At 34.2% G+C, this 14406-nt stretch overlaps 1 protein-coding gene across 5 annotated transcripts in view; it reads right to left on the minus strand.

Moving 5' to 3' along the window:
* The window catches only part of LOC131156986 (nuclear pore complex protein NUP98A), a 47222-nt gene that overhangs the window by 16933 nt on the left and 15883 nt on the right, over nucleotides 1-14406 (minus strand). For all 5 annotated transcript variants that reach the window (XM_058110781.1, XM_058110782.1, XM_058110783.1 and 2 more), the window contains 4 exons: nucleotides 13043-13130; nucleotides 12885-12945; nucleotides 12245-12383; nucleotides 11880-11996 (listed from right to left, as the gene is read on the minus strand). In XM_058110781.1, the coding sequence (XP_057966764.1) occupies nucleotides 11880-11996; nucleotides 12245-12383; nucleotides 12885-12945; nucleotides 13043-13130 (405 nt within the window). The remainder of the gene's footprint in view (nucleotides 1-11879; nucleotides 11997-12244; nucleotides 12384-12884; nucleotides 12946-13042; nucleotides 13131-14406) is intronic.

Genomic DNA, 14406 nt, shown 5'->3' on the forward strand with positions numbered 1-14406 from the left:
AATTGGGTAAAAAGGAATTCATTGATAAAATAACTTTAAATCAGCCTCAAACTCCTGCATTTAATTTGTTAAACTTAGAAATTGGGATTAAGTGGTAATTAATCTGAAAGAATTTTAAAAATACCCAATTCACCCCTCCTCTTGGGATTACACCTAAATCAACATTTGGTATCAGAGACGGTTTACATAGACTTAATAGTTCTTTTGTAAAAAGATCACATGGCACACATCGGTGTAACTCCATTCGGTGAGGGACACTCGTCCACTAGACAACCTATTTTCTGCAATGTAAATTACACCTACTAGAAAAGAATGATGAGTATATACCTTTTAAACGTGGATTGGAAAGTGTGGAAAATTGTTTCCAAGGGAAATCATATCACTATGAAAGTAATTGATAAAGTAAATGTACCCAAAACTGAAGATGAGTATACAGAGGAAGATTGGAAATCGATATAAATAAATGCTACTCTAATGAACTTACTTTTCTGTGCATTAGATGTAAATGAATTTAATAGGGTAATGGCATGTAACTCTGCTAAAGAAATTTGGGAAAAATTAGAAGATACATATAAAGGTACGAAGGAAGTAAAAGATAGTAGAATAGACATGCTCACCAGTGAATATAAAGCATTTAGAATGATTGCTGATGAATCTATTCAATCCATGTACACTAGATTCACACACATCACAAATTCCTTAAATGCACTTGGAAAAACTTACCCTACTTATGAGTTGATCAAGAAAATACTCAGGAGACTACCTCCAGTTTGGGAAGCGAAAGCTACGGCAATAGCAGAAGGGAGAAATCTCAAGGAGATGTCGGTTGACGAACTCATTGGATCTCTTATTACCTATAAGCTTGCAATAAATGAGAGGAAGAATGAGCAAAGCAAAGCAAAGAAAGCCACAGCACTTAAGGCATCATCTCACTGCTCCATTGAGGGAAGTGATTCAGAATCAGATGACGACATGGCCTTGCTAACAAAGAAGTTCAGGAAGTACTTGAAGAAGAATAAGAAGTTCAACAGAAAATTCCAGAACTCAAAATCTGAAAGAGGAGAGTCAAGCATGAAGAAAAAGAAGTAGGATCCACCAACATGCTACAATTTGTAGAGAGGTTGGACACATCAAGCCTGAGTGTCCCAAACTAATGAAAGCCTTTAAGAAAAAGAAGAAGGCGCTAAAAGTCAGTTGGGATAAGCACAGCACAAGTTGTTCAGAATCTGAATCCAGTGATGACGAGATTGCAAATTTGTGTCTAATGGCACATGATGACCTTGAGGTACAATCATCATTCTCATCATCTTCTTATTATTCTAGTGATTCTGAAAATAAGGATGGCATGCTTTCATAAAATGAATTGAAACAAGAATATTTGTACACTATTAAAATGCTTGAGAAGAAAACTAAGAAAATTTCTGATTTGAAAAATAAAGTCAAAGGACTTTCAAGTTTAGTTGAACGTCAAAGTGAAACTTATGCATGACTTATGAAAGACAAAGATTTGAAAATTGAGGAGTTAGAAAAGAACGTGAAAGATAAATCTGAGACTATCTGCAAATTTACTGAAGGACAAAATAATTTTGAAAAACTCCTAGGAGCTCAAAGAAATTCCCTAAAGAATGAAGGTCTTGATTTTAATGGGAAGGAAAACCTAAAACAAAAACATCTTTACATGGGATATTTTGTAAGAAAGTCAAAATCATATGTTCCATCTAAAAACTATCATAAAAATATTACATGTTTTAAATGTAAGAGGCTGGGTCACATAAAATTTGACTGTCCTTTCAAAAATAAAGATGTCAAAATTAAGAAAGTTTGGAAGGTTAAAGGAAAATCTAGTACTAACCCCCATGGACCCAAGAAAATCTAGGTACCAAAAGTAGTTATCTGATTGTGTCTTACAGATATGCTTAAGATCATCCTCCTCAAAAGACAGATGGTATATGGATAGCAGATGTTCACGTCACATGACCGGGGATAAAGCAAAGTTCACATCCATCACACTCAAGGATGGAGGATTTGTCACTTTTGAGGATAATGCTAAGGGAATGATCACAGGTGTAGGTAAAGTTGGTAATGATTCATCATTAATTATAGATGATGTTTTACTGGTTGATGGTTTAAAGCACAACTTATTGAGTATAAGCCAATTGTGTGATAAAGGTTACAAAATGTCTTTTGAACATAACAACTTTAACAAGTGCATTGTTGAACACAAAACTAATAATAAGATACTATTCATTGCGAAGCGTCATGAAAACGTTTATACCACCAGTTTTGATAACTTAACCTCACAGAGTGTGACATGCTTCTCTGCTATGAATGAAATTAGTTGGATTTGGCATAGGAGATTAGGACACGCAAACATGAACCTAATATCTAAACTACTTAAGGGAGACTTAGTTAAGGGATTGCCTAAAACAAAATTCGTCAAAGATAAAATTTGTGAGGCTTGTCAACTAGGAAAACAAGCAAGAACAAGCTTTAAGAAGAAGAAAGAAATCTCCATTACTAGGCCACTTCAAATGCTACACTTAGATTTATTTGGTCCAAACCCAATTCAAAGTTTAGGAGGAAAATCATACGCATTCGTCATAGTTGATGATTTTTCATGATATACATGGGTATTATTCTTAGGTCATAAAGATGAAGCATGTGAACAATTCATAAACCTGTGCAAGAAAATCCAAAATGAAAAGGGATATACTATCACTAAAATCCGAAGTGATAGGGGTAGAGAATTTAAAAATCAAAGCATGGAAGACTATTGCAATTCGTTAGGAATAGCTCACAATTTTTTGGCTCCTAGAACACCACAACCGAATGGTGCAGTTGAAAGGAAAAATAGGTTTATACAAGAAACGGCCAGAACTATGCTTAACGAACATAAATTACCTAAGTATTTCTGGGCTAAGGCAGTGAATACCGCCTGCTATGTTCTAAATAGAGTTTTGATTAGACCATCTCTTGATAAAACTCAGTATGAATTATGGAATGACCATAAACCAAACATATCATATTTTCATGTCTTTTGCTGTAAATGTTTTGTACTTAGAAATAACGAACATCTAGGAAAGTTTGATGTGAAATCAGATGAAAGGATCTTCCTAGGGTATGCCTTAGATGGTAAAGCCTATAGAGTATACAACAAACGAACATTAACCGTTATAGAATCCATCAATGTAGTGTTCGATGAGTCAAATCCCTTCTCAAAAAGAACTGATGAAGATGAAATTGAGATAAATAAGGAATTTGAAAAACTATCCATTAAAGATGATTCAGGAAAGAAAAGTGAAACTAAATAACCATCTGCTAAAATTAATCAAATTGAAAATGAGGTTAATGAACCACCTAGAGAATGGAAGTACATAAAGAATCATCTCATTGATCAAATAATAGGTGAACCATTATGTGGAGTAGCCACTCGATCCTTACTTAGGAATATGATTAGTCATTTTGCCTTTCTATCTCAAAAAGAACCTAGGAATGTGAGTGAAGCAATTGAGGATGAATCATGGGTGTTGTCCATGCAAGAAGAGTTAAACCAGTTTGAGAGAAATAAAGTATGGACATTAGTTCCTAAACTTGAGGATAAGACAATCATTGGAACAAAATGGATATATAAGAACAAGAAAGATGAACATGGGATAGTTGTTAGAAATAAGGCTAGACTAGTAGCTCAGGGATATAACCAGGAATAAGGAATAAATTTTGAAGAAACCTTTGCACCTGTAGCTAGAATGGAAGCCATTCAAATGTTTTTAGCCTATGCTGCTTATGAGGATTTCAAGTTATATCGAATGGATGCCAAGAGCGCATTTTTAAATGGCTACATAAGCGAAGAGGTATATGTAGAACAACCCCCAGGCTTTGAAAACCATAAGAATCTAGATCACGTTTATAAATTAACAAAAGCCTTGTATGGTTTAAAGCAAGCTCCTAAAGCTTGGTATGAAAGGCTAAGCGGATTTCTATTAGAAAATGGATTTATCTGAGGACGGATAGATACAACAATGTTCATAAAGTCTAAGAAAGATGACTTGCTCCTAGTTCAAGTATACGTAGATGACATCATATTTGGAGCCACAGATAAAGACTTGTGCAATGAGTTTGCTAGCACTATGCAAAATGGATTTGAGATGAGCATGATGGGCGAACTAAATTGCTTCCTAGGACTTCAAATCAAACAAGTGAAACATGGAATATTTATAAATCAGTCGAAGTATATTAGAGATCTACTCAAAAAGTTTAATATGGAAGATGGAAAAATACTAGGTACACCTATGAGCGCTTCTTTGAAATTAGATAAAGATGAACAAGGTATACCAGTAGATGTCAAGCTTTATCGTGGAATGATCAGTAGCTTACTATATCTAACTGCCAGCAGACCTGACATAATGTTTAGCATATGTTTGTGTGCAAGATTTCAGACAGCACCAAAAGAGTCACATTTGCTAGCTGTTAAATGAATACTAAGATACCTGATAAGAACCGTGGAAATTGGATTATGGTATCCCAAGTATACATCTTTTGAGATTATCAGCTATTCAAATGTTGATTTTGCGGGTAGCAAAGTAGATAGGAAGAGCACGAGTGGTACATGTCATTTCTTAGGACATTTGTTAGTCTCTTCGTTTTCCAAGAAGCAAAATTCAGTAGCTCTTTCCACAGCTGAGGCAGAATACATAGCGGTGGGTAGTTGTTGTGCTTAAACGCTATACATGAAGCAACAACTGATTTTTGGATTAAACTATGGTACAATACCTATAAGATGCGATAATACGAGTGCAACAAACATCTCAAAGAATCTTATATTACATTCAAGAACTAAACATATAGAAATAAGACATCATTTTCTTCGTGATCATATACAAAAAGGGGATGTGACACTTGAGTTTGTATGCACGGATGAACAATGGGCAGACATATTCACGAAACCACTTGCAGAGGATAGGTTTATCCAAATTAAGCGTGAATTAGGTCTGATACATAGTCGAGAGGTTGCCTAAAATTATATTAGATGACATAATTCAGGGAGAGCAACGTTACTTAATTTTCACAATTGGTATCACATTCAGTCTCACATTAATTAATACATGTTAATCATCACATAACCTTTGAAAGTCGCCACATTGTGTATGTTCACAATGCAATTTACATTCAATGACACAACTTTATGCATTAGCTAGCAAGGGGGAGAAGTAAAATTTTTCAAATCTAATGGTTGAATAAGTTCAAAACTTTAAGACTAAACAAAGGATAAGAGTACAAGATTATGTCCACTCATGTATTATTATACATCTTTTTGTTGATGTCAAAAGGAGGAGAAAAATCAGGAGCAAAAAGCAAAAATTATGGAAAAATTGTGAGCAAACCTAATTGTGTAAAGGGGGGGAAAAATCAAGCTATAGAAGAAGAATCAGGCTAAACAACGTATGTATAAACATGAGCATATTTCATTTGGCATAAACATATTTCACTTATTGAATATTAGATGCATTATTTGAGGGGGAGCCTTGTTAGGCGTAACCCATTATATATTTTTGCTCATGTATTTGTCATCATCAAAAAGGAAGAGATTGTTGATTCTACGAGTCCAATCATATTTTGATAATGACAAATCACTTGGTATTTGATCTGTGCATTGAGATTGTGAACAGGAACAATATATAGCATGCACAAAAGGATGACAAGTCATGAAAGCCATGAAAATTAAAGCATACGCATCTTGGCAGAATCCATGGACCTAAAAGAGTTGAAGAATGAAGATGCAAGTGGCAAGTTCAAGATCATCATGGGAATGGGTACTTAGAACTTATGTATTCACACACTTCATATGATTTAATTTGAAACTCAACATATACCCTAGAATGACCTTAGGACTCACGCATCTCATGAACATCATTAAGGCATATTTATGTACTTAGAAATATTTTAAAACCTCGAAAAATAGTTTTATAAAGGAGCCAAGAAAGAGAGCAAAGCAGATTTTTTTAACTAAAAAGGAAAATCCAGGATTTGGTAACTTCAGTAGACCAAACTCAACATTCAGTCACCTGAAGATGCAACTTCAGAAGACCGAAGTTAAGCTCAGTCGTCTGAAGAATTTCTTCAGAAGACCGAAAATTAAGTTCAGTCGTCTAAAGAATTAATGGTGAAACACAGAACCTGACAGAAGCACCTCAGAAGACTGAACTCAGACTTCAATCGTCTGAACCCGACACTTCAGAGGACTAAACCCCAACTTCAATCGTCTGACCCTATGTCCAGGTTATTTTTTTGAAACTCTAAGGAACTTCAGTCGTTTGGGTGTTTATCCTCAGTCGTCTGAACTTGCAGGAAAGTTTAAAATTTTAATTTTTAATGAGAAAACTCGCGAGCTAATTTTTTATCCAACGGTTGAAATTGATTCTACGGGCAAGATACCTATATAATGAACATCTAAACCCTAGTGCCCCAGCCAAGATCAACAAGAACAAGAAGAGAAGAGAAAAGAAAACACATTTGGCATACGATTGAGCTGATTGCACGTTTAGCACAACTTTGAACATATTGCTGAAACTTTTGCCTGGGATTTCAAAGTTAAATCGGAGCTAAAGCTATCTCAATTTTCAAAAGGCCATCTAGCTATCATTGAGCTTTCATTTTTGGTATTGAGGTTTGGTAAATGGATCTGCTCATTAATAGTTATTCTCATAGAGTTTCTTTATCTAAACTGATTTGCTGATTCATATCCATTTTTCAAAGAGCTTATCATTGCGAAATCCAATTTTGAATATTTGTTAAGAGGTTGATCTTGAGTGTGCATATATTAAATCATTTTGACAAGATTATCACTTGAGAAAAGCTTTTGTCATTGATTAGATATTTTTGAGTCAAGTGAGTTTTCATTCAAAGACTTGATATTTTTAATATTACAAAACTACTTGTTTGAATATCCTTAGTGTTCATAACGATATATTATTGAGGGATATTTTCTAAAAAATATTACATTAGGTTTTTGATCTTTGGAATACATATCTTATATATATTTGCATATTACAAAGATCGCATTGTGGTCGAATAGTTGGAAGTAAACTTCTTGATTTTGATCGTTATAATATTCAAGATAAATCTTTTGATAAGATCACGGTTGATATTTGTGCATTAAAGAAGTCAAACTCGAATCATAATTTCTCCAAAGCTTTTAATTATATCATTACTTGGGAGTTTTGATAAGAAGGGAAATTGTGTGTTGAAGAATATTCATTCATTAACGATTATATCGTTACATACATATTGAGCTTCAAGTTTGATCATATGATTATGTGTTAGGAATTTCAATTGTACTCACTAGCTTTGTTAGAGCAACATTGAGTGTTTTGCAGATTGAAAATTATATTGTAATCACGGTTCGGGTTGTGAACCAGATTTGAGGAGAGAGTTGTATTTCTTATAAGCAGCAGAGTAAGAGGACGTTGTACCTTTTGCAAGCAGCGGATGTAAGGGAAGCTCCGTCCCAATTTAAGGAGCAGGGATTATAGTGGAATCTTTGAGTGGGTTGCTCAAGACGAGGACGTAAGCCAGGTTGGCTGAACCTCGTAAAATCGCGTTTGCCTTCTCTCTTCCCTTATCTTTTTATTTTCCGCATCGCATTTCAATATCTAGCTTGCATGTGTATGTTGAATAACTCCACACGCACTTAATTGGGTAAAAAGGAATTCATTGATAAAATAACTTTAAATCAGCCTCAAACTCCTACATTTAATTTGTTAAACTTAGAAATTGGGATTAAGTGGTAATTAATCTGAAAGAATTTTAAAACTACCCAATTCACCCCCCTCTTAGGATTACACCTAAATCAACACCTATGATAGGGTACCTAGAGAATTTCTAAGCTAGGTTTTAGGGGAAAAAAAAAAAATTGGAGTGTATGCAATAGGATACTAATGTCAGTAAGGATACATAAGATAGAGTAATGACCATCATCATGCGGTAGAATCTAGGTAATTTCTAGTTACAATAGGTATACATCAAGGATCTGCTTTGAGCCTCTACCTTTTCGCATTAGTTATTGATGAACTTACTAAAAGTATCCAAAATGAGAGGTTCTATGGTTTATGTTGGCTGTACATGATATTGTCCACATTGATGAAATGTAAGCTAGAATTATAGAGGAAGCTTTAGAATCAAGAGTTTCAGATAAGTTAAAATAGACACAATATATGAAATGAAATTTCAGTCATGGTAGGAGGAATCTTGAAGAAAATATTAAACGTCAATAAATTAATAGAACTAATAGATTTTGATACCTTGAATCTATTATGCAAGTTGAAGGAGAAATTGAGGAAGATGTAATTCAAGGTCTTAAATTTCAATTTCAAGCAAAATTTCAAAGCACCAATAGTACAGAAATTTCGATTTCAATGTCAATCTCAATTTCAATTTGAAAAAAAACAATGGAAATTAGTATAAAGCATGGAATTCTTTCATGAAACTATAGAAAAGGTTAAAAAAACATAATAATGTAAATTTTAAGACTAATAATAGATTATAAATTAAATATACATCTATGTTGTGTCTAAGGTGCAATAATTTTAATATAATATGCATATTAAACATATTTGTAATATATGTATTAAACATATTAATTAGCATAAGTAAAATTCATAAATCAATTAAATAGTACTTATCATACAAAATGTTGTTGGAAGTTTAAATTTTTCATATAACTTCAAAAGCCCTTGTAATAATCTTTTGTTTCAATAAAGAAAAAGATAAATTAAAAGAGAAATTTCAGTTTGTGTCTAAATTAACATTTGAATTCGAAGGAAACTTAATTCTATGGACAAAATTTCGACAAGTTTCACTAAAATTTCAAGATTCTAATGAATTTTGGACAATTCGTTAAAATTTCAACGGGAATTATGCAAGACAAAAATCGACAGTGATTTTGGTTTCGAGCATAATGGAGAGTGAAATTTTGACCGAAATTTCAACAATTTCAAGAAAATTAAGACCATGGATGTAGTACATATAATTAAGGCAAGTTGGGTAAAAAGGAGATGTGCTTTTGACATGCTATGTGATCGTAGAATATCCTTGAAATTAAAAGGAAAATTTTATAAAGGCTATAAGACCAGTCGTGCTACATGAATACGAATGTTGTGCAATTAAGAAACACATCCAAAACGTAAAAGTTTCCAAAATGAGAATATGCTAAGGTTGATTAAGTGGTGTAACATTAAAAGATAAATTAACACATTTTTGGTAACATACATTTGTGGAAGATAAGCTAAGGGAAGGGTGGATCAAGGATGGTTTTAATAAAGGTAGCAATCTGTGTAATTGTAATGGTTAGAGTGTAACAGTTGTGGCCATCACGGACGTTATGTAACGGGTAATGGACACCATGTCCATAAACTCATTTTTTGCATTAGCAAACTTCTTTTCCTACATCATAATGCGTTAAATGACTTTTAAGTCATTTTCAGTAAATTTATATTTAACACAACTATTGGATGTTAGTGAGATCCTACTACAGGAAACTCTCACCAATAGAAACAACCACTGAAACACCCCGAACCCGATAGGATCTAAGGTGCGACTTTCTATAAATATTAATAAATATAAACAACAGAAGTAAATAAAACCTCAAATGCTTTTGTACCAGAGTACTAATTAACTGTGTTATAAAAATATCTCCAATAACAAAATTGACATTCTTAAAAATTTCAAAATATAAAAGCATCTCCAGCTAATACTATGCTAGTATTTATTCTAAATTGCTTTCTCTAATCCCGCCCACGTACTTGCTATGCCTAACTCCAGTATGCTCCTCAAAGCTATTTGTAAGGTGGGAAAATAATTGGGGTCATTACATTCACCCCTCCTTATAAAAATTTCGTCATCGAAATTTGCTAAATATAATTCTAATTAAAATCTAGCGTAACAAAATAATAGATTAAAAGCATCTTAGCCTACCCAGTCCTACCCATATCATGATTCACGCCTATACTCTGGTAAAAATTATTCATTAGAGTCTACAGAACCTATAACCTAGGCTCTGATAACCCGGTAGGGTCTGGGGTGCGGCTTTCTATAAATATTAATAAATATAAACAGCGGAAGTAAATAGAACCTTGAATACTTTTATACCAAAGTACTAATTAACTGTGTTATAAAAATATCTCCAATAACAAAATTGACATTCTTAAAAATTTCAAAATATAAAAGCTTCTCTAGCTAATACTATGCTAATATTTATTCCAAATTGCTTTCTCTAATCCCGCCCACGTGCTTGCTATGCCTAACTCCAATATGCTCCTCAAAGCTATCTGTAAGGTGGGAAAATAATTGGGGTCATTACAACCACATCTTGGACTGCCCCTACAAATATAGCTTTTCTTGGTTGGGAGACAACACATGGAAAGATATCAACTCTGGACAATCTGCATAAAAAGGGGCTGACCATTGTCAACAGGTGTTCCCTTCGCATGGCTGATGCAGAATCAATTGAGCATATCCTCTTTGATTGCCCTTGGACCAGTTTGGTGAGAGAGGAGCTCTAGGCATGGAAAGGGATTCAGGCAACCAGGGAGAAGAAAAAGGCTGTGTCTCTCATCCCTCTTGCAATTTTCAAGTGTGCTTGGAAAGAAAGAAACAGGAGAGATTTCAAAAACTCTCTTACGCCACTTCAGACTAGTAAAGAGCAGTGAATTACTGTGGTTTCCAGCTGGCATAGCAGGATTGTAGTGAATGACCATAATGTAATTTTAGATTTTTGTGGCATCCTGCAGGAAGGATGACACTGTAATCTGGGTTGGCAACCCCTTGATGCCCTTTTAATAAATAATAAAGTTCATTTACTGACAAGAAACAAAGTATTTAATGTCATCTTGGTTGCTTTAGTTACTATTGGATAGAAGAAGCATCCATTTGCTACTGTTCACTACTTTATTGATTATAACTGAAGTTCAAACTAAGAAGCCATAAATATAAAGAAATATAATATATAAAATGCCATCTTTTGTCCCCAAAATTTCTGTAAGAAAAACACAGGCAAAAAATTGAAAGAACTTAGGATACAAACATATATAATTTAAAGAGAGAAAAAGTTGGGTTTATCTAAGTGCTAGTTATTAAAAAATGCATACCAAATGTCAAGGAAAAATAAACCCAAAAATGAATTTTTTGTATTAAAAAATACTAACTAAAATAAAACCAACTTAAAATTGAGCTTCTAAATTGATGGGAAAAAGTGCAAAATAAAGAAGACTCAAAAACCTATTTTACCCATAAACAGCCAGTCTGATCCTGTAACTGCCCATGAGACTGGTCGTGAATTGGAGGACCTCCGACATTCAAACCTGTAATGTTCTCAGAAGCCACCAATATAGTAACATAACGGACATAACAACCATTATGCACCAATTTGTAAAACTATAGGCTCCAGTTTGGGCATTTGCAACGTAAGCCAAACAGTGCAAGAGTGAGGAAGAGTGAACTACCTACTCTTAGTGGCAGTTGACGGGATAGGAGTAGACTGAAATTAACTTGGAATGAAATACTGACTAAGGATTTAATAGCCCTTCCTATATCTGAGGAAATTGCCCTCAATCCAATCGTATAAATTGATGTAAAAGGATTCATGTAACCGACCCCATCTAGTCGGATTTAAGGCTTGGTTTGCTGTTGTTTTTGTTTGTAGGATAATAAACTACGAGGCAGTTCACCTTCTTTTTTTTTAAGGGAGGTGTGAGGGTGGGAGTTGGTAGCATTGGAGGTTCCATAAGGACAAGTTGAAGCACATTTGAATCCTGTGGAGTGAGTGATAACCAAAATAAAACTGTTTGAAACATACTATCAACTATTGCACGAATAATCACCCTCACCTTTGGAGCATCATTTTTAGGATAATATTTCCTTGCAGGCAACCTAATCCGTCTTTGAGACAGGTGACGAGATGTCAATAATGATGATATCCTAACAGGAGCAGGCTTGTCAACAACCTGTTAGTAAAATGACGATAACACCAAATCAAGTCAATTATATCCAAAATAAATAAATGAATACATAACCATATCAAGTCAAATAATCACATGCCACTTTTACTTGAAAACAGAACTCTAGGGCATGGCCACAAGAAAACAGAACAGCAGGAAGAGATGTACATTATAAAAGAAAAACAATTGTTCTCAATAGTAAATAGAGCGAAATAAATGTATAAATAAACCATGGGTCAGGCAGGTCACATTACAGGCATGCTAGAAATTCCATATTGAATCGAAGATGCAGTTCCAGCACGACCAATCGACATTTGAGGCATAGCAGGCAGAGTTCCAAAAGGATTTGTAACAAGGCCAGGCTGTACAATAGCAGAGCTCTGTGTGGCAGACCTGTGAACATTAATCAACATATAGAGAACAGTAAATCAGTCTGGACTCGGGAGTGGATAACATTGCCTGTTTTAATTTTTAACCTCTAAAGCATCAAATGCTTCAACAAAGGGAAGTGTGGCACTCTTTCGACATGGACACAATATGAACCAGACACTTCTCAAGCATGTCAGGCCTATTTTTATTTCTGGACACTTGTCAGACATGGAAAAACTGAGTGTCAGGCACTTACATGAAATGAAGGATATTTCAAGGTCTCAAGACACGTATCCAGTTGGATACCTGTATCCATGTTCATGCTTCATAGTTTTTAACTGAACTAACAGCTTAGCCCATCCACAAATTACTAAAATGGACCAAAAATTCAAAGAGACAACAGGTAAAACTTTGGAGAGCACACAGCAAGCATACAACCTTATGGATGACCATGTGTAAATAATTTTTTTTTTTTTTAATCCATAGGAAAAAACAGGAGCAAAAGCTACAGGACGTGAGACATACGACTGTCCAAAGGTATTCTGACCGAAGATGCTTGGCATGCCACCAAATCCACTTGTACCAGCTATGAAAGCACCAAAATATAGTCATCATATTGAAATAACTGCAACAAATTTTAATATCATAAAGAAAACACTAAAAAATTAATTTGGTGAAGTCACCTGCTTGTGTCTGACCAAAGTTACTAAAGCCAAAAGCACCAGTTGCCTGAGCAGGTTGAGCCAATTGAAAAGGTGTGGTGAGAGAAGGCTGCAGCAATAGATTAAGAATCATCACATGTGTCTACAATAACTTTAAAATATGGAATCAGAATGCAGAATAAGTACAACACTAAAAACCATCAACAGAAGTCATGTTCAAGCTGTAACATCAAGCAAGCAATATTCTCAAAAAACTCATAAGAACTAGCAAGTGCGAAACACATTATCTATTTCACGTGGAAACTGATTCCTTGCATTCATGCAAAGTAGAGTCCAGCAATGACATTCAACCGTAGTTTTAAAATCCAGACTGGACGGGCGGTCCAACTCAGTTCAACCAGAACAGGTCACCTGACCTGTCCAAGTGACAGCTAAGGACCGGACATTGCATGACACAGTACAGAACCGACCAACCCAGAGCAAACTGGACCGAACCAGATCAAACTGAGTTCAATGCTGGGTCAGCCCCGCACTTGCACTAAAAAAGAAAAAATGCGCTGCTAATGCAGCCAATAGGATTTGAATCCTGTACCCCATGGAAATATGAACAGCAGACTCGCCACTAGACCAGGCACGGGAATGCCTCACTTGGGAAATAAAAATACATATATACATAATGGAAAAGATATGTAAAATTTAAATGTTAATATGTAAAATTTAAATATCCTACACTCCTCATTTTACTAAAAATAAGTATAATAATATGTTTCAAAAATGTTTTAGAAAAATTAGAAAGTTAAACAAATTTCATCTTTGTTGTCACTTGTGATGGTGATGACGATGATGATTCTAGGGATAAATTTTGCTCTAGTTTTTATTTTAAGTACTAACTTAATGATAAATTAATATTTATTGAATCCGATAATTTTGTAGCTATCTCTATCTTTCAATATTTGTTTCCCTCAATAAATAATAATAAATATCAAAAATATTTTATAAAAAAATGAATTAATTTATTAATTTTTTTTATATCTAATTGACTAAAATGTAATTACGTCTTTGTATAAATACATATATATATATATATATATATATGTATATAAATAGATGTGTGTGTGTGTGTCTTGACCACAATGATCTAACCACCGATTCTTCAGTTCAACTGATCGGTCTTTTCCAGGTGCATTCCAATCCCGATCCTGAATCTAACTTATTAGATAGCTTTTAATTCGCAACTGGAATCAGAATCCGGGTCAGATTCAGAATCGGGATTGCAATTGAAATTGGAATTGGAATGCACTAGGATAAGAAACATAATGACAAATTCCCATTTCACGTTTAGTTCAACATAAAAGCGAATTAAAATTGAATTATTTCGTTTGGTA

The sequence above is a fragment of the Malania oleifera genome, chromosome 6 (genome assembly GCF_029873635.1).
Source record: "Malania oleifera isolate guangnan ecotype guangnan chromosome 6, ASM2987363v1, whole genome shotgun sequence".
Taxonomy (NCBI): domain Eukaryota; kingdom Viridiplantae; phylum Streptophyta; class Magnoliopsida; order Santalales; family Ximeniaceae; genus Malania; species Malania oleifera.